Source organism: Crocuta crocuta, unplaced genomic scaffold, assembly GCF_008692635.1.
Source record: "Crocuta crocuta isolate KB4526 unplaced genomic scaffold, BGI_CrCroc_1.0 scaffold91-1, whole genome shotgun sequence".
Lineage (NCBI taxonomy): Eukaryota > Metazoa > Chordata > Mammalia > Carnivora > Hyaenidae > Crocuta > Crocuta crocuta.
Window position 1 is genome coordinate 1,105,568 of NW_027551575.1, and position 21,780 is coordinate 1,127,347.

General features: G+C 35.1%; 1 protein-coding gene across 3 annotated transcripts in view; it reads left to right on the plus strand.

Annotated features, from left to right (window-relative positions):
• The window catches only part of ERCC8 (ERCC excision repair 8, CSA ubiquitin ligase complex subunit), a 53,418-nt gene that overhangs the window by 479 nt on the left and 31,159 nt on the right, over positions 1–21,780 (plus strand). For 2 of the 3 annotated variants that reach the window (XM_077751437.1, XM_077751436.1), the window contains exons 2-4: positions 5,974–6,069; positions 11,871–11,972; positions 15,777–15,900. In XM_077751437.1, coding sequence (XP_077607563.1) covers positions 5,974–6,069; positions 11,871–11,972; positions 15,777–15,900 — 322 coding nt within the window. Of the gene's footprint in view, positions 1–5,973; positions 6,070–11,870; positions 11,973–15,776; positions 15,901–21,780 lie in introns of those variants that run through there. The other variant, XM_077751438.1, reaches the window with a different exon arrangement.

The window sequence follows — 21,780 nt, forward strand, 5'->3', positions numbered from 1 at the left end:
CTGTTTGTCAATCGTTATGCTAATAGCGGAGGGAAGGCCAAGAATTGAACAAAGTTTAGCATGGGTAGAGCAGACAAGGGGACCATTGACAAGAGATGAACCTGGAGGTGTAGTACGGGGTTCAATGAGGAAGAGCCTTATGTGCTTGGTGAAGAGAGATAAAGATGATAATAAGGTGACAACTATTGGATTTTGTCATCTACTTGGAGAATAGATTGAAATTGAGAGCAAGCAGTGAAAGTCAAGTTAGGTAACTGTTCTAGTTGTCCAGGAGAGAACAGATGGAACCCTGGGCCAGGTAAGTAGAGTTTGGGTCAAAGACAGTGAAGATATATGAAAAATATTTAAGAAATAAAATCAACGGGCTATAGAAATTGTTTAGATATGTAATAAATGATGAAAAGAGGAGTCAACAATGACTCCCAGATAGATGCTTTATATAACAGAGTGAATGATGATGGTATTCATTTAGATAAGGTTTTCCAAAGGGGAAGGCAAGTTTTACCGTACGTAACTTTGTCCTAACTGATTTTTCCATATTACTTTATTTTTAAAATTTTTTTAAAATTTATTTATGTTTAGACAGCCAGCGAGAGCATGAGTGGCGGTGAGGTAGATGAAGTGGATACAAAATTATAATAAAACCTTGGTTTGTGAGCATAATTTGTTCTGGAAACACATTTGTAACCCAAAGCATTTATACATCAAAATGAATTTCAAGAACCATTGGCTCAGTTGTGATCATGTGACATTGGTATCACGTACTACTCATATCTCATATTGTAAGACATCCCTTGTTTATCATGTTAAAATTTTTTAGAAATGTTTGCTCATCTTGTGGAACACTTGCAGAATAAGTTACTCCCAATCCAACGTTTTACTGTATTTTTAATGGTCACAAAATTTGAACAGATATTTCACTAAAGATCTATGGATAACAAATAAGCACATAAAAGGATTCTCAACATTCTCAGTCATTAGGAAAATGAAAATCAACTTCATAATGTCAGCGCAATGCCCGGTGTGGGGCTCCAACTCACAAAACCATGAGATCATAACCTGAGCCAAAGTTAAGAGTTTGACACTTAACTGGCTGAGCCACCCAGGTGTCCCTCCCGTATTACTTTTGAAGAACGTCTGAATATTTTCACTTGGAGAGAGGAAGACAAACTTCATTATGTATATTTGATACTTATAAGAAATTGAGAGATCTTTAATGTGAGATGGTAGGTGAAGTGATGTGGAAATGAGATTTGTAGAGTAAGAAAGGCAGTTCAGTGGCGAAAAATCTGAGAAAACGAACATTTAAAGTTAGGCTGGGGGGGCTCCTGGAGGGCTCAGTTAACCGTCCGACTTCAGCTCAGGTCATGATCTCCAGTTTGTGAGTTCAAGCCTCACGTTGGGCTCTGTGCTGACAGCTCAGAGCCTGGAGCCTGCTTCACTTTCTGTGTCTTCCTCTCTTTTGCCCCTGCCCCGCTCACACTCTATCTCTCTCTCAAAAATAAAAAAAAAACATAAAAATAAATAAGTTAGGCGGAAGGAGACTTCAAAGAAGGAAAACCGGGGTGATGAAGTGTATTTACACTAAAAGAAGACTGTTTAAGGAGGAAGTCATGAAATGTGTCAGTTGCTGGCCCCAGTGCCCTTTTTTGCTCTCAGTGGTTCTCCATCCCATTACTCTATTTTCTTTATTCAGTTTATTACTACTGAAATTGTATTATGTATTTATGTTTTATTAGCGTATTGTTTTCTTAACCCCTGTGAGAAAAAAGACATGAGAGAAGAGGCCTAAGAAGAGTTTGTGTTAAGTGGATGGCATTTTTCAAGAAGTAGGAGGAATTAAAGAGAAATTAAAAGTATACATTATATCTAGCCGGCAGGGTACTCACTGATGGCCTTGGAAAGAGTATTCATATAAAAATGATGACTATGTTGTAATATAATAGAAAATAATAAAGAAAATACAAAACATAAAGAAAAATTAAAAAATGAACCTCCACTTACTTTTGAAAACCTTTGTGGCTGGTGTGAGGGAGACAAGAGAGGAGGGGTATTGTGTAGGACAACTTTCGTTTATCGCTAATGAAAACAGATGAACATAGAGTAAAGGCATAAAATAGAGAGGGAAGCAAACCATAAGAAACTTTACTATAGAGAAGAAACAGGGTTGTTGGAGGGAGATGTGCTGGGAATGAGTAAAATGGGTGATTGATTTTAAGGAAGGCACTTGTGATGAGCACTGAGTGTTACGTGTAAGTGATAAATCACAAAATTCTACACCTGTAATCAATGTCAACTAACTAGAATTTAAATAAAAACTTGAAATCATAAACAAGTTAATAAGTAAAACATTTTTAGAAATCCCTGAAAATCATAGAATCATGTAATTATGGGTGTGGTTTATAAAGGGAAGATGATAATGGCACTCTCTTCAGCACATTTAATTCTACTTCAAACAATTGGCATATAAATATTCAGGCAGTCCTTGCTCTGCATACTAGTGCACATCTATAAAACCAATCGTGTTAGCCGAACCTATGGAAAGTGACTTTAATACAGTGGAGACAGTTACCATTATTCTGTGGTATTTAAAATTCCCTTGTCAAACACTAATCTTTTATTGTCAGTCATAAATATATAAAAAATGAAAAAAATTGTAAAATTTTAGTACTGTAATGTAAAACATTGGAAACAATTTGAACTACAGTTATCTCTTTATGTTAAAGAAACAAGGGAGGCGTGTGGGTGGCTCAGAGGGTTAAGCCTCTGACTTCCTGCTTCAGTTCAGGTCATGACTTGCAGTATGTGAGTTCAAGACCCACATCTGGCTCTGTGCTGACAGCTCGGAGCCTGGAGCCTGCTTTGGATTCTGTCTCCCTCACTGCCCCTCTCCAACTCATGCTGTCATGAGTGCACACTTGCTCGCTCGCTCTCTCTCTCTCTCTCTCTCTCTGGCTCTCTCAAAAGTGAGTAAGCACTTAAGAAAATTTTTTTAATTAAAAAAAAACCAGGGTGCCTGCCTGGGTTGTTTTGTTTTGTTTTTTTGTTTTGTTTTACCACTTTTAACCCTCCACCGTATGTTGTTTTCTTGCATATTATATTGTAAACCCCATCAGATAATGTTTTTCATTTTGTTTTCAACTATTAGGCATACTATAAGGATAATTGACTGTTACATTTACCTAGATATATATTATTTTTTTTTTGCTCTCTTCAATCTGGATATACCAAGTTTTCTTCCTGTATAATTTCCCTTCTGTCTGAAGAACTTTGTTTAGTTCTTTTTCTTGAGCACGAAACAAAATTCCTATCATGCACATGCATCTGCCTAACAAGTAGCAAAACTTCAGACTCTCAGATATTCATCACAGTGCACCGAGTTTAGGCAAAGAGAACCATTCCTATCCAGGAATAATGGGAGCCCTCCTGAAATCCCAAAAGCAGACAAAAGCCGATCTTGTAGTTAACCTTTCTACGGATAATAGTCTCTGGCCTGCTATAGTAACTCTTTTTTTGCATACCGTACCTCCTTCTACACATACCATATCCTCATTTCCCTATCATATTACCCTTTTACTTTTCTTCATTTAACCCCTCTAAATTCATTAAAACTGAATATAGGCAAGGATTAGATCGGCCTAGAGTGATAATGCAGATGCTAACCGGGTTGAGGAGGCACTCCTCAGTGTTGGGACTGACCAGCCCAGGCGATAGGGTATCGGAGGAGGCAGAAATCAAAGCCCAAGCCCGGTGAGCAGCATTCTTTTTGGGGACGGGAATGATATTGGTGATGGGAGATGGGTTGCATATAATGATATTGATCAGAGAAATATATTCATGATAATGAGAGCCACATTTCTCATTGTTCAGAGAAAGGAACTCAAGGAAGGGATTATTTTACTGGTTACAAGAAGCACACATTAATAATATAATGTGAAAAATCATGAAATAGAAAAATATTTTAAGAAGAAATGGAAATTTCAATGGAAAATGTGAAAAATTATTCTCTGTTGAAATATTGAAGCTCAGAGATAGCAGAACAATGTAATGGTCTTGAGAAAAAGTATCAGAGTTCAGATCCAGTTCAGCCAATTATTAGATGTACGACCTTGGGCAGATTAGTTATGTCTTAGCTTTATAATCAGGAAAAGCATTTAATAATGTAACCTACCACCTAGGAAATCTACAACTTTGGATTACCACTTATTATTACCACTGGTTACAGAGTCAGTGAACAATAGGCTCTTAATATTAGCTGTTACTATTATTGATCAATGTCAGACAGCCAATAAGTGTTAGACGCGATATTTGAACCTAAGGCTAAACGCGTTCCAGAAAACAAAGCCACATATATATTTTTTTCCTAATTGTTTTTTAAATTTTATTTAAATCCAAGTTAACACATCCATGTATATCTTTAAATCAAACATTTGATATTGCTAAAATAGTTAACCAAAATGTTTATAATTATTAATACTACTACTGTGAGTGCATAAAAGTATCAGTTTGTATCTTTTCTAGCAGTGTCCATTGTTATTTTTTTAAAATAAAACTGCCAATTAGGCTAAAAATTTTCATGCAAGTTAGCATCATGTTGATCAGTAATGAATTTAGAAATCATTCTGATTAAATTAATGTAGATGTTCTTTAACATCCAACGGATTAAGACAGTTGTAATAGTGAACATTCACTGGGCACTTACTATGTGCTAGTCATTGTGATGAGCACTTTTCATGTATTAACTGATTTAATGTTAATACCATCTCCAGAATAATGATAGCTTACAGTTATGTAATATCAGAAGTTTCATTCATCTTAATTTGTAAGAGTACTTGTTAATTATTTAGACTTCCAGACATTTAATTTGATTTTTTAATTTTTTTAATGTTTTATTTATTTCTAGGAGAGAGAGAGAGAGAGACAGCATGAGCAGGGGAGGGTCATAGAGAGAGGGAGTCACAGACTGAAAGAGGCTCCAGGCTCTGAGCTGGCAGTCAGCACAGAGCCCGACGCGGGGCTCGAACCCACAAACCGCGAGATCATGACCTAAGCGAAAGTCGAATGCTTAACCGACTAAGCCACCCAGGCGCCCCAATTTGATTTTTTTAAATGTGCTTAATTGTTGAATTGAACATCGTCATCATGTATTTGTACCTAAGCTTAAGAAACATTTTAGAAATTTTTTAAAATACTGTAATTTAAGCTTTTGTCCACTAGGTGTCCTCAGCTAAGTTTAAGATACCCAAATGTAACTTTTGTTCATGAACATCTTAATAAAGTGCACCCGTTATTTTTTTAAGCTTCTTTTTAAGTTTTTTTTGCTTTTTTGAAAGAGAGAGAAAATCCCAAGCCGACTTCACACTGACAGCACAAAGCCCAAGGTGGGGCTCAAACCCACAAACGGTAAGATCATAACCTATACCAAAACCAAGAGTTGGATGCTCAATCAACTAAGCCACCCAGGTGCCTTAAAGTACACCCTTTAAATGAAGTTTAAAATAATGCTTCAGGAGAAATTCTATATATGTAATTGTTAGTACTGTTGATATTTTAAAAATTCATATGGGGGGGCGCCTGGGTGGCTTGGTCGGTTAAGCGTCCAACTTGAGCTCAGGTCATGATCTCACAGTCCGTGGGTTTGAGCCCCACGTCAGGCTCTGTGCTGAAAGCACAGAGCCCGGAGCCTGCTTCAGATTATGTGTTTCCCTCTCTCTCTGCCCCTCCCTTGCTTGCTGTCTGTCTCTCAAAATTAATGACATAAAAATATTTTAAAAATTAAATAAATAAATAAAAATTCATATAAGATCTTTAAAAATCTGTAAATACCTTTGAATATGTGGTGGGAGATTTAAACATTACTTGCAATTTTTGTACTACATGTAATTCTGGTGAGGTAAGGACGTTTTTAATTTTTAAACTACTTATTGTTTTATGTTTTTCTCCCTGTCTTTCCATTTTTATATTTTATTCAAGGGTTTTGGGACTGGAGTTAAACAAAGACAGAGATGTTGAAAGGATCCATGACAGTGGCGTTAACACCCTTGACATTGAACCTGTTGAAGCAAGATAGTAAGTTTATTTCACTTATACTTTTTTTTGCCAAAATGAGATGCAGTCAGATCTTGCTTTCTGATTACTTATGTTAATGGTTCATAAAAATTAGTAAATTTTCTAAATTGTAGCATTTTAAATCTGACATTACTAATTAAATAAATACAAAATATTACACCCTTAAAATGTTGCCAGATAAACATTTCCAAACTACTTTATTTTTTTAAGTTTATTTATTTAATTTGAGAGAGAGTGTGTGCCATGCATGTGCCAGGAGAGGAGAGGCAGAGAGATAGGGAGAGAGAAAATACCAGGCATGTACTGTGCTGTCAGTGCAGAGCCTGATGCGGGGCTCAGTGTAACAAACTGTGAGATCATGACCTGAGCCAAAGTGAATAATCCAATGCTTAAATGACTGAGCCACCCAGGTGCCCCCAAACTATCTTAATATTGAATATTCTTTGTGGAATCATCAGACATTGAAACTTTTTGGTTGCAGAAGGCTTTTAAGTGCAGGAGTGTGTTTCTTAAGTGCCATTTTATTTACTTATTTTTAAAATTTTTTAATGTTTATTTATTTTTGAAAGACAGAAAGAGACAGAGTGTGAGAAGAGGAGGGGCAGAGAGAGAGGGAGACACAGAATCTGAAGCAGGCTCCAGGCTATGAGCAGTCAGCACAGAGCCTGACGTGGAGCTCAAACTCATGAGTCATGAGATCATGATCTGAGCCAAAGTTGGATGCTTATCCGTCTGAGCCACGCAGGCGCCCCATCTTAAGTGCCATTTTAAAACAGAATTGATAAACGAGGAGAGACTCTTAAATATAGAGAACAAGCTGATGGTTGCTGGAGAGGAGGTGATGGGAGAATGGGCTAAATGGGGGATGGACTAAATGAGTGATGGGCATTAAAGAGTACACTTGTTGGGATGAGCACTGGTAAGTCTGACTGGTAAGTCATGAATCACCAAATTCTACTCCCAAAACCAATAGTACACTACATTAACCAACTTGAATTTAAATAAAATTAAAAAAAAGAAAAGAGGTGCCTGGTGGCTCAGTTGGTTAAATGTCAGACCCTGGCTCAGATCATGATTTCACAGTTTCTGAGTCTGAGCCCAGCATTTGGCTCCACATGCTCTTTCTGCCATCAGCCCAGAGCCTGCTTCAAATCCTGTCTCTTCCTTTCTCTCCCCATCCCCTTCTCCCAAGGACATGCTCTGTCTCTTCCAAAAATAAACAAACATTGGAAGAAAGGAAAGAAGGAAGGAAATACAAATATGAAGAAAAAACAGAGTCGCTACCCTAAAGAAGTCAAATGGGGAAACAAATACAAAAAGTGAAAGTATATGTTGGAGAATTAAGCTTGAAAAAATCCAGACCTATATTTAGGCTTCTCCTGTCTTTAGTACTTAGCAGCTGAATGACCTTGAGCAATTTACCTAACCTTTTTAGTTCTTAGTTGCCTTACGTATGCAGTTCCAACAATAATAGTACATTACAAACGTGTTGTAATTTAATTGAGATTATATGTATAACATGATTAGCATGCGACCTAGCATATCATTAGTGGTTGCCCCCACTCCTGTTAATCAAGAGCATTATCAACTACACTTTTACTCCTTTCAATCCATTCTCCACACAGCAGCTGAGGTGCTTTGTTTTTGTTTTTGTTTTTTAATTTTTTTTGTTTATTTATTTTTGAGGGAGAGAAAGAAAGAGAAAGAGCACGAGCAGGTAGGGGCAGAGAGAGAGGGAGACACAAAACCTGAAGCAGGCTTCAGGCTCTGAGCTGTCAGCACAGAGCCCGATGCGGGGCTTGAACTCCCAAGCTGTGAGATCATGACCTGAGCTGAAGTGAGACACTTAACTGCCCGAGCCACCCAGGTGCCCCTGAGGTTCTTTGAAAAGTGAAAATATGAACATGCTACCCACCCACTTAAAACTTATCTTGATCCCACATTGCTTTACAAGAAAGTTCAAAAACTTCATGTGGTCTGTAATCAGAACCACTGTAGAAGGAACTAAAGTTTGTTGTGTCATGTTATGTTTAGTATCACCCCAGAATTTTTATATTAGAATGAAGTGTTATTATTATTTACATTAAAATAAACCAGATAGGTTTGATAGATTGTGTTTAATTTTCAGCTATTTGTCATAGTCCCACCTGGTAATATATGGGAAACATGTACAGTGAACACATTCTCAGTTTAACTCATGGTTAAATCTAAAAGATGATCAGTGATAATTCTTTTCTTTGTTCTGAACTTTTCCACATGCAACTTAGTACCTCTCATTCAAGGTCCGCTGTGGGCCATTTGCTTATAAAATAATGACATGAACAGCAAGTGATAGCTGTTCTTNATGTTTGCTGGTGGAAAAGATACTCAATACTGCTTCTCCAGCCAGCCATTTGGAATAGAGATCACTTGTCTGATCTGTGAAGTACGTGAAGCCAATAGGCTACCAGTTGACAGTCAATGAGAGATATGGGAAATTACAAATTATATATGCATAAAATATGTGTGAAAAATACAGGCTGAGGAGTCTTTTTGCAGAGCATATTGAGAAAAGTCAAAATTCTCACTACAGTGTTTTTCCTCAGTGCATGGTAAAAATCTATAACTATTTCAGATGTTTGCTAAGACTTGGGTTTTACATTAAACCCTTTGGACAGCAAAGAGTAATAAAAAGAAAAATATATGTTTAATGGAAAATTAAATATTGGTGTCTTTCTCAAGAAAATCAGTGCACATGTAATTTGCTCAAATTGATTATTAATATTTACTAACCATCATGAGAGTCGTAGTTATATCACTGAAACCAAAATGGAAACCAGAATATACACAGGTGATAAAGAAGGATTTATTTCCAAAGCTAGGAGTTATTTTAAGAAGTCTTCCTGAAAATAATGTTTTAACAAGTACAGTTGCATAAAGTACATTTGCACATCATTCTTTGATGTCTTTGAATTTTCTTTGATATCTTCTAAATTCTTCTAGGTTAATTTTGTTAAGTTGTTAAAAGTTTATATTTTCCTACGCACACTTATTTAACTACAAAAGTTTTATGGTGAACACATGTTAGTATGGCGTTACTTGCTGTCTTTCTTTACTACCCATCATTGATCAGATATTTAGAACTGTCTCAGCAAAGAACTTTGAAGAACTACTTTTAAATTAACATTATTGTTCTACAAATTGGTATTGAATTTTTCTTAAAACGAGTCTATAAATCATTGCTTTTTGAACATGCTCCTGGTTCATGAACCCTTTATAACTGGTGTACAGCAAGATAAGGAGCTTGTACCAGAATATAAATTTAGTATATTACTAAGCAAACAATTTAGATGGGCTGAGATATTTTTGGTAGCTAGACTTTCTCATTGAGGAAAGAATTGTGTTATTTCTGGCACAAGATCCTATTCTTGCATGTTAAATACAGACTGAAGAGGGCAACATAAAACAAATGAATGTATAATACTTCTAACAAGTTTAATTGATCAGATATCCCCCAAAACCACAAAATATGGATGAGTGGGAACAAATCACCAATAATTACAAGATCCATGTAGTATCAGCATCTGTGTCAAAAAAGGCAAAGAAAGCCAGTCTAATAGACCTGATAAGTCCAAAATCAGAGTTAGTTGAAAGCTAATTTGACCACAGTGGATGACACTGGAGAGGATAACATACTCCCAGTTATTAAGGGGCTCACAGTAAGACTGGAAGGGGCTGGACCAGTCTGGGCCCTGTAATTTCTTCACCTAATCAACTTAAGATCTCCTAAAAGACAGAAATGAGGAGAAACAGCTTGGAATTGAATCCAAATTGAGCATTAGAGGGATCACAGAAACAAAAGAAAAAAATAGCCCAGATAAAAATTGGGGAGGTGAACAGAACCAAGAATTCTCTGAAAGTGAGCTACCATTTTTTGAACCATCTTATTAAAAAAGAGGAGGATATTCTAGAGATGAAAAATTTAAATATTATTCTAAACCAAGCCTCCTTTCTGAAAGTTTAAGAATATTTCATATAAATATGAACAAACTCCATTCAAAATTAGTACAAGAACAAAGGGACTAAATAATGCCTTTATAGACAATGTAGTTGTGCCAGAAAGGCATACCCACCAAAGAGATGAAAACTCTAACCTAATATTTCAAAACTAGCTAAAGTCATTTTATTTATTTTTTTAAATTTCTTATCTCCTCCAAGCCTCAGTATTTTTTTAAATGTTTTATTTATCTCTGAGAGAGAGAGAGAAGTGTGAGCAGAGGAGGGTCAGAGAGAGAAGGAGATAGAGAATCTGAAATAGGCTCCAGGCTCTGAGCTAACTGTCAGCACAGAGACTCAAACAGGGCTCGAACCCACACACCGTGAGATCATGACCTGAGCCGAAGTCGGACACTTACCCGCTTTAACCAACTTGAGAAACCCAGGTGCCCCACTAAAGTCATTTTAAAAAGATACAAGATGTGAAAGAATAACATAAGTTAGAATTAGGAAAACTCATAAATGAGATGAGCAAACTCAAGAAAAAAATTAGAAATAGAAAAATGTTTCAGAAATGAAAACTAAAGTATGAGGTGCATAAGCAAAAGAATACAAGAGGTAATACCCTAGACATAGAAAATAGAAAAGGGGAAATTTTTAAAAACCAAAAAGAAATGGAGAAAGACAAAGGATTCAAGAGATAGAATGCTGGCAAAGAAGAGCCAGCATCCATATAATAAGAATTCCCAGAGGTGAAACGCAAAGGAGGAGAACAGAGTAAATATTAAAACTATAATCCAAGAAAACTTTCCTAAAATAAGTCAGATCTGAAACTACATATAAGGGAAAGAAAATCATATTTTAACTAAAACTGATTTGGGGCTTTATACCTAAAGAAATGAAGTTTCTTATCCAAGATCTTCCAGGAAATAAAATGTGAGTCAGGAGTTGGATATCCAGCCAGACTGATTTTCAAGTACAAAAGAACAGACAAATTGTCAGTAACATACAAGAATTCAGGGACTACTGCACTCATTTGTCCTTTCTTGGGAATTTCCCAGAGAGTAAAATTAGAGAACCAAAACAAGTAGAGAGACAGCAACATGAGGTTTGACCAACAGTAATAAGGTTAACACATGGCAATACTTTATTTGGATATATAAGTTCATAAGTCTCTCTGTCTTTCCTGCTAGATTGTAGACTCTGGAAAGACAAACTATGCCTGCCTTGTTTGAGTTATGCTAGCAGGTGCTCAAAGTTGAATGAAGAGAGTAAATGTGTTTTTAATAATAGAGGGAAGGAATCTAACATTTACTGATCCTTTACTTTCTGTGAGGCAGTTTAAAACTCACTTGTGTATAATGTATCTTTACTACATCTTTATGATTTAGGTGAAATTGCACCCTTTTTCACTAATGTTAAAAGGCTTAGTAACTTGCTTAAAGTCAGATAGTTCCTCAGTAACAGCTAGTCTGTCTGATTCCATTTTCCTTTAGCACAATTTTAATTAGGACCTTAAGAATGACATCATAATACTTAACTTTCTTAATTAAGATAAATCTTTTGCCATCTTATTTCTACTGTCCATTCTTTTTGGGATTATGAAGGTAAACTTGAAATGATCACAGATTGAATCTTTCTGTAGTCATTCTACAAATACTAGATTGAGAAATTTTAGTTTAGTAAAGTCTTTGTTAATGAAGATTTTCTCTGTATTTTTGGGCATAATATCTTTGAGTGTTTAGAGATCATTAATCTTCAAAAATATGTAATAAGTAAATGAGGTACATAAAATGATAAATTAATGTGAATTTTTTTATTATTAGCATGTTATCAGGTGGTTCAGATGGTGTGATTGTACTTTATGACCTTGAGAACTCCAGCAGACAACCTTATTACACATGTAAAGCAGTGTGTTCCATTGGCAGGTGTGTATTCAAAATGTAATTCATGAATTTATAATGAATATAGTACTTTTTGCCTCAAATACAAACCATAACAATACCAGTCATATGATTGTCTCAAGCAGGTTGTTCAAATGACATTTTTTACATGGATATCCCTTGATATTTTTTTGAAAATAACAACTGAAATTCAGGCATAGCTGTTTTTAACTTGGGATTTTGCCCAGACAACTTTGGTATCCATTTTCAAAAGGATTTTATTTAAAAACTTCTGTTTATGTTGTTTTTGTTATTTACCTACATAGCACACCTCGGTAACTCATTATGGTTGTAGTACAATTTAGCATAAGACTTTTTATAAGTCTTTCAGCTAATTATAAACACAAATTATCTTTTTTTCAACTCATATTAATAGAACAGAAAGATTAAAGACTAATGGCTACAAGCAGTAAATGTACTGGCAGTCCCTCACCAAACACACACCTATACACACCTACATGCAGGTGTCTTATCTCTCTACTTACTCAAAGCTACCAAACTTAACATATCTCCCTTTGTCATTAGTCTTCTGACTATTCTTTGCTGGCTTTCCAGTCTTGTGAGAATTATTTTTAAGCATCTAGAAAGATGTATTGTGACTGTTGTAATTTGTTTGCAATGGCTGCTTAATTTTTTTTTCACCTGTGTCTGATCCAGTATTGAGCACAGCTTTAAATTAACAGAGAGAATGGGGTTGGGGAAATGCTTTCAAGAGGAAAAACTTCATGAACAGTAATGTCAACAACGACTCTGTATTAATGCTGTTCCCAAAGCACTTGAGTAGGTACATAAGTCCATCCAATATTTGGGAGGATATTTATGATTATTTCTTGGCTCTGGTACTTAACTTTGGAAATAAAGATTTGGGAAACTATCTCTCTGAACTTCAGATTATTTTTTTAAGATAATTATACCTGTGTACTTACTATCTTTTAGGAAGCATGTTAAAAACTGTAAAGCTACTCTGTAAAAACATAGTTATAGGCTCGCTTGGTATAGATAACACCTCAGATAGTCTGAAACTTGGTTTCTAAGTGGCCATTTACACCATTTTATGCTCTCACTCCACTCTTAACAAAAACAAAGCAAAACCCAAATTCTAAAATGTGAGATAGTCATATTAACTCATTTATTTTCTCTTAGCTAACATTTTAACTTTATTTAATTTGTAATATATTAAAATAGTATTTTCATATATACCACACGTATCTAATATTATTCCTGAGGAACTGTGATCAACTTTCTGGTATATAAAGTCAAGTAAATGCTTTATGTGTCAGTCTTTTGTTTTACCATCACATTCTTCTTGGATTCAGTCTCTGCCCTTAAAAGAATAACTTTTAATGTAAATGGGCATATAGTGAGCATATTTACAAAATGAGTTAAAGTAGCATTTTATACCGGAAGACTTTATAATCTAACTGTACAAAATAATTTTTACTAAGGATTTTTATTAAGTTAATGTGGCTCAGACTCTTGATATTTATTTTTGTGTTACTTAATGTGTGTATCCATTAAATGTGAATGAGAATAACAAGTACATAATAAGATAATAATATAATATTCTGACCTATTTTAAAAGTTAAATTTAAAATGTAAATGAGCTGTTATTTATAATCATTGCATTAAAGATTTGTTTTACTATAACTGGAAAATCTTGGCATACATCAAAATTTTTAGTAGCAAATAGAAATCAATTCTGCTTATTTTAAGCAGAAATTTATTGGAAAGATATTTAGAATCTCATGTGACTTGTAGGAAGGTGGTAGAGTCACTGAAAAATGAGCAGAAGGTAAGTGGGACTAAGGCAGAGAAAACAGTCGAGATGACACCACAGGAACAGTTTAATTTGTCTTCTGCTACATGTCACCAACACAGACTCTTAATTCCACAACTATGAATAATTGTTAAATATCCCTGGGTTTTGCATTACTAGCTGGAATTTTAAAGTCCCAGTTAGGTTTGACGAAGCTTCGGATATGTGTCCATGCCATTACTGCCAAGGGAGAGGGAAAGAGAATGTCTGCAGTCCCTAGCTTTCTGTAACCAAGGCAATAAAACAAAGGAGATGTCCCCCAGATAGGAAGAGTTTGGATCCAACTTTTTAAAAAGTTCCAGCTATCCACTAAACAGCCAAAAAGTCAAGTATCTACTATACAACCAGAATATAATCATCTCTTTCCCAAAAGGTGATAGATCCTCAGTCTACTTACCATATCCAGCTTCAGTTCAAGATAATGTCCATTTTTCCACTAGTTTCACATGATCATTTATCAAATTATGCAACCTGTGGACTCACTTTATAGTTAACTTCTATATAATAATGGAAGTAAGAGAGAGGAAAGAAAAGGAAAATTAGTTAAAATATGTAAATTATACATGACATAGAAAGGAATTATGGATAGACACTTCAGTCCTTGTATTTTTGCAGCTTTCTCGAAGTCAGATCTAACACTTAAAGGCTTTCCTCCTTCATGCTCTCATTCATTCAGGTGCTTAAGATCCTTTACCCTGTATTGTTATTCAAACCTTCATCTTAAGGAATCAGAAGTCATGATGTCCTGTCTGCGTAAGATTGCAGTAGTCTTCTGTTAACTTTTGTTTGTTAATTTTGTTATGGGAGATTTCTAGCATATACAAAAGAAAAGAACAGTATATGAATATGAACTAGGTACCTATCATCTAACTTAACCAGCTATCAGTCATAACGAATCTGGTTATGAATCATAATGAATCATCTCTATCCTTATCCACCCACTGGATATTATTTTGAAACAAATCTCGGAAGCATTCATAATTGTCTATTTTTTTTATTTTTGATAGCAAGAGAAAGAGAGAGCACAAGCAGGGGAGGGCAGAGAGAGAGGGAGACACAGAATCGGAAGTGGGCCAGGCTCTAAGTTTGTCTGCAGAGAGCTCAACACGGGGCTTGAACTCTCGAACTGCAGGATCATGACCTGAGCTGAAGTTGGATGCTGAACTGACTGAGCTACCCAGGCCCTCCTCATCTATAATTGTTTATATCTCTAAAATATGAAGCGTATAAATGTAGTCATGATACTGTTATCTCACACAATAATTCCTAGTATTAAATATCCTCTTGGAGTTCAAATTTCTGTCATTGTCTAAAAAGTGTTACTTAACAGCCAGTTCGTATGAATTAAGAGTTAGTAAAGTGACACATATACTGTATTGATCACTGGTTCAGAGCATATACTGCATTCTTTAATATATCACCCTCATAAAATGGTGTATTGTAGCTGATATCTAACTTAAGTCTTCAACAGAGCATGCTTCTATGGGTCATTGCTGCCATGGACATCTACCAACTGCATTCTTAGGTCATTGAGTAAGTTACTTGATCAGAAGCAGTAGTGTGTCGGATACCCTGGATCTATGTGAGGCATTCAACAATTCTAAGAATCATAGTACTAATAAAGCAGTATTTGAGAAAAGCAAATCCAAAACCAGTATAGGTATCTCTTCCAGTAAAGAAAAATCACTGCCTCCTCCAGGAAGAGGTCCAGTGTAGCTAATTCCTCTGGGTTCAAGCACAGAAATAGAAGTTCCCCTTTTATAAGCCTCAGTGGGAAGCAGGCCTCCACATTACACTAGAGAAGACTGAAAGTAGAGGTGCCTGGACATTCTTCTTCGTTGGACAGCTGGTCTGTAGGCCTGTGATCTAGGTTTGGTCATTCATATTGTCCTACTCGAGACTGCTACTTGTTAATATCAGTTTTGAAACTCACAGAAGTCAAGTATTCCTAAAGTTTGATTGCTGTTTTGTAGAAACCATCCTGATGTTCACAAATATAGTGTGGAGACTGTACAGTGGTATCCTCATGACACTGGCATGTTCACATCAAGCTCATTTGATAAAACTCTGAAAGTGTGGGATACAAATACCTTACAAGTGAGTACATTAAAACCTTTCTAAATAGCTCTATAGGTTGAAGGAGAATCTGTAAATGGGGGTAGTGATTTTACTTTATAGAATGATTGTAAATATATTGATATGTGTATACCCAGAACAGCGGTTAGCAGAAAACATGAACTATTATTATCATCTTCATTATTTGAAAACTATTGTCTAGTGATTCAAGGAAGAAAATCGGATTTATCTTCTATTGACCTAAAACCTTAAAGGAAAAGAAAGTTACTAATATTGCTTAGTAAAGGTAGATACTAAGTAATGATAGACAATTAAAAATAGCTTTTGTGATATGTGGTTGAATTTATATTTCTAGTTCTAATCTTTTTTCTGAGCTCTGGTCTCACATTTCTCTATTTGTCTACTGAACCTCTCTTAATGTGGGATAATCTCCTCAAATATAACAATGTCAAACTGAACATGATCACTCCTCATATCCATGTACTCTTCAAATCTTAGCAATTTTTTCTTCAGACTCTCTCATATTTTTTTTTCTATTTCTCTTACTAACACTGTACATCTAGACTACTACTCAAAACTTCTAAGTGGTATCCCAACACAATACATTGCTTCCCATATTTTTCATGGTAAGTTCTACCCCAGAATTAACCTTATTATAATGTGGTTTCACTGTGTCTCTACTTAAACCCACAAGGGGTTTCCATTGTCTCTGTTCGGCCTGGCGCTTTAAGTTCTCTCTAACCTCAACCCCTACTCCCTCAACCTTAGCTTCTTCCTCTTTTCAGCCTAAATTATTTGTTGTCTCTAAATTGATCTTTTGTCTTCTGATCACATCTTGATTGTATTATATTCCCTGCCTCAAGTCTCTTTACTTGTGCAACCTTTTTCTTTTCTTAATTGTCTGACATTTGTATCTTGTAACCAATATCTCCACATTTTGCACCCCCCCCACCTTGGTAACCACCACTTGATTCTATTTCTGTGAGTTCCGCTTTTGTAGATTTCACATATTAAGTGATAGCATACAATAATTGTCATTCTGTAACTTGTTTCACTTAGCATCATTCCTTCTTAGACATAATGTCTAAGATACTCCCTCTTAGCATAATGTCTTTCCATGTTTGTCATAAACGGTTAGATTTTCTCCTTTCTGGTGGCTGAATAATACTCCCTTGTATAAAAATTCCACATCTTCATTATCCCTCCATACACAAATGGACACTTAGATTGGTTCTATGACATGGCTATAATAAATACAAATCAATAAATAAAATAATAGTGCAATGAACATGGGGATTAAGATACCTCCTCAAAAAAGTGATTTCATTTCCCTCAGATATATACCTAGGGGTTGGTGGATCCTACCATAGTTCTGTTTTTAATTTTTTGAGAAACCTCCATACTGTTTTTCATAGTGGCTGTTCTAATTCACATTCCCACCAACATTGCACAAGAGTTCTCTAATCTCCACATCCTCACCAGCCCTTGTTATCTCTTGTCTTTTTAATATTAGCCATTTTAACAAGTTTGCTAGTTCACTGTGGTTTTGAATTGCATTTCCCTGATGACTAGTTATATTGAGCACTTTTCCATGTACCTGTTGACTGTTTGTATGTCTTCTTTGGAAAAATGCCTATTCACTTCCTCTGCCCATTTTTAAATTGGATTGTGTGTGGGTTTTTTGACTATTGAGTTCTATGAGTTCTTTACATATTTTGCATATTAACTCCCTATCAGATATATGATTTGCAAATCTTTTCTTTCATTCAGAAGGTTGTCTTTTCGTCCTGTTGATGGTTTTCTTTGCTGCACAGAAGACTTTTTCTTTGATATATAGTTATACCTGTTTATTTTTGCTTTTGTCGCCTTTGTTTTTGGAGTCAAATCCAAAAGATCATCTCCCAAAGACTAATGTCATGGAGCTTACTGCCTTTCTTTTCCTATAGGAGTTTCATGGTTTCAGGTCTTATATTCAAGTCTTTAACCTATTTTGAGTTTATTTTTGTGTATGGTATAAAAGAGGGGTCCAGTTTTACTCTTTGGCCTATTACTGTGTAGTTTTCTCAATACTATTTCCTGAAGAGACTCTCCTTTCCTCATTTTTGGTTCTTGGCTCCTCTTTTATAAATTAATTGACCATGTATGTGGGGGTTTATTTCTGGGCTATTCTGTTCTCTTGATTGGTGTGTCTCTTTTTATGCCAGTACCATTCTGTTTTGATTACTGTACTTTGTAAAATAGTTTGAAATCAGGAAGTATGATACCTTTAGCTTTTTTTTTTCTTTTTTTTTAAGATTGCTTTTGCTATTTGGGGTTTTGTGGTTTCATACAAATTTTAAGATTTTTTTTTTTTCTATTTCTGTAAAAATGCTCTTGGAATTTTGATAGGACTGGTACTTAATCTGCAGATTACTTTGAGTAGTATAGACATTTTAACAATGTTTATTCTTCCAACTCTTGAGCATGGAATATCCTTTCATTTATTTGCATCTTCAGTTTCTTTGATCAGTATCTGATAGTTTACAGTATATGTATCTTTAACCTCCTTAATTAAATTTATTTCTAGGTATTCTATTCTTTTTGATGCAGATATAAATGGGATTACTTTCTTAATCTCTTTTTCTGATAGTTCATTATTGATCCATAGGAACATGACAGATTTTTATATATTGATTGTATATCCTGAAACTTTACTGAATTTATTAGTTCAAAGAGTTTTTCAGTGGAGTCTTCAGGGTTTTCTATACATATTATCATGTCATCTACAAATGGAGACAATTTAAAATCTTCCTTTCCAATTTCTGTGCTTTTTTTTCTTTCCTTTTTTTTAAAATTTATTTTGAGAGAGAAAGAGCGTGCGTGTGTGCACATGTGCAAGAGGAGGAAAGGCAGAAAGAAAGAGAGGGAGAAAGAGAATCCCAGGCAGACTGTCTGCTGTCAGTGCAGCGCCCAGTGTGGCGCTTGATCCCACAAACTGTGAGATCATGACCTGAGCTGAAATCAAGATTGGGTGCTCAACCAAATGAGCCACCCAGGCACTTCTCTGTGCTTAGTTTTCTTGTTTCATCACCCTGACTAGGACTTCTAATACTATGTTGAATAAAAGTAGTGAGATTGGGCATCCTTGTCTTGTTCCTGATCTTAGAGGGAAATGCAGTTTTTCATTGCTGAGCATAATGTTAGCTTGCGGTCGTGTGTGTGTGTGTGTGTGTGTGTGTGTGTGTGTGTGTGTGTGTATTCTTTATTATGTTGAGGTACCTTGCCTCTATATTTAGTTTGTTGGGGGAAAAAATCATACTTTATAATAAAAGTCAGTACACTTGATTCTTTAAAAATTCTTAATGTACAAATTTCTTAAATTAGTAAAGGGTATCTACTTTAAAAAACACACCTATAGCAAACATCAGATTTGTTAGTAAGTTATTGAAAGCTTTCCCTTTGAGTTATCTCTGTTATCCCCTGCATTCAACATTATACTGGAAGTCCTGGGCAGTGCAATAAGGCAAAGGAAAGAAATAAAAAAAATTTAAACTGTCATTCACAGATGGCATGAATATGAGCATAGAAAATCCAAAAGAATCTCTAGCCAATTATTAATATGAGTAAATTTAGCAAAGCTGCTGGATATAAGCTCAGTTGTATTTTAGGCACAAAGAATTAGGAAATTTCAAAAGTATTATCAATGACCATTGCATCAAAAATCATCATATACCTAGTAAAAAATTGAAAAGTGTTCAAGATCACTCAGCACCACATAGAACACAGGAGAATATTAGTGACAGAAATTAAGATTTAAATAAATGATGGGATATGCCATATTCAAGAATTCGAAGCCTCAGAGGCACCAGTATGGCTTATTCGGTGAAGTGTCCAACTCTTCATTTCAGCTCAGGTCATGATCTTGTGGTTTATAAGTTCGAGCCTGCTTCAAGGCCTGTGCTGACAGCTTGGAGCCTGTTTTGGATTCTTTCTCTCCCTCTTTCTCTGCTCCTCCCCTGCTTGCTTACTCTCCCTCTTTCAAAAATAATAAACATTAAAAAAAAGAATTAGAAGGCTCAGTATTGTAAAGATACCAGTTTTACCCATAATGATCTATAGAATCATTGTACTTCTAATCAAAATATTCACAGATTCTTTTATGGAGGTGACTAGCTAAGACTTAACCATAAATTAATTACACTAATTAAGTTGGTATGAGATCAGTACAAGTGAAAAACAAAAACAAACAGTGGAACAGGATAATCAAGAAACACACCCATGTATTTGACTTGATGTCAATGATGAAGAGCTAAATCAGCTGCTAAAAGGAGTCACCATAGCCAGTGAGAGCATGTTACCAAACATCCACCCGGAGTTTCTAGCAAAGAAACGAGGATCCAAATGGAAGTTGGAAGCCATCATCACGCCACCCCCAGCCAAAAAGGCCAAGTCTCCATCCTAAAAGAAGCCCGTATCTAAGAAAGCAGTCATTTGTTTTATGACACAGGTAACACTGTGTGCATTGGGAACATGATGGCCTTTTCCGTAAATTGTGCTGGATCAGGTAGGTATCTATAAAAAAATTAATCTTGACCCTTACACCACAAACACAGAGAAAAGAAATCTACCAATTTCAGATAGATGATGGGTGTAAAAATAATAATAATAATAATAAACCTTATGGAAAATATCTTCATGACTCAAGATAGATAAAAACACAGAAAGTTTAAACCAAAAAGAGATAAATTGATAAATTCAACTACATTAAGATTAGGAAGCTCTACTGATCAAAAAACATTAAGAGTAAAAAAATAAACAATGGAGTAGGAGGAGATGATATATCTGACACATGCATATATCTTAAAAAAGACATATACAAATTATATTTTTTAAATCTGCAAAAAAAAAGACTAAAAGCCCAATTAAAAAACTAGGTAAAACATTAGAATAGACACTTCAAACAAGAGGATATCTAAATAGCCAATAAATAAATGCATTTGTCTTTATTAGTTGAGCACCTGGGTATTTTAACTAAATCCACAATGAGATACCTCTTTATACCCTCCAGAATGGCTAATGTTAAAGGGTCTGATAACAATAACAAGTATATCTATTGCTGATAAGATTACAGTTGGTACACATATTTGTTATCATATGAAGCCAAATATGTGGATCTTGTTACCCAAAAGATATAATTTTGAGTATATAAATTCATGCATATGTTCACCAAGGGACATTTACAAGAATGTGCATAGCAGCACAGTTTATGATAACCAAAACCTGGAAATAACCCAAATATCCTTTAATAGTCCAGTGAAATCTGGCCAATTTTACATTGGAAAACTGTCCAGCGTTGACAAGGGAACACTCACTTGTATGTGTTTGAATTTTACAAAACATTGGACAAAATAACCAGACACAGAAGAGTGCCTAATGTATATATATATCATATTCAAAAATAGACAAAACTAATCTAGAGTGATAGAGGTTTGTATGGTGGTTGTCTTTCTTGTTCAGGGTTGAAAGGGAGTCTAGAGAGACCTCTAGGGGTGTTAGTAATGTAATGTTCATAATATTCTACCTTATAATGCAGGTGGTGGTTACTTTCTGAAAATTCATTGAACTGTACACTTAGGATCTGTATACTTTTCTGTATGTTTGTTACACTTCAGTTAACAGTATGGCTTTAAAATTAATAAGCCATGCATTTGCATTTTCTTTCATTAGCATTGACTTTAGGATGTAAATGTTTTTGCCAACTCAAAATAATATTTCATGAATTCATAATTGTATCTGAACTAGACAAAGCATTTTATTGACAAGAATTTTGACAGTATTCAATCAGAAATAAATTCTTGTACAAATAAATTCTTGTTAGGTACAAAGAAAAATAAGGAAGTCATGACTGTCCTTTTCCACATC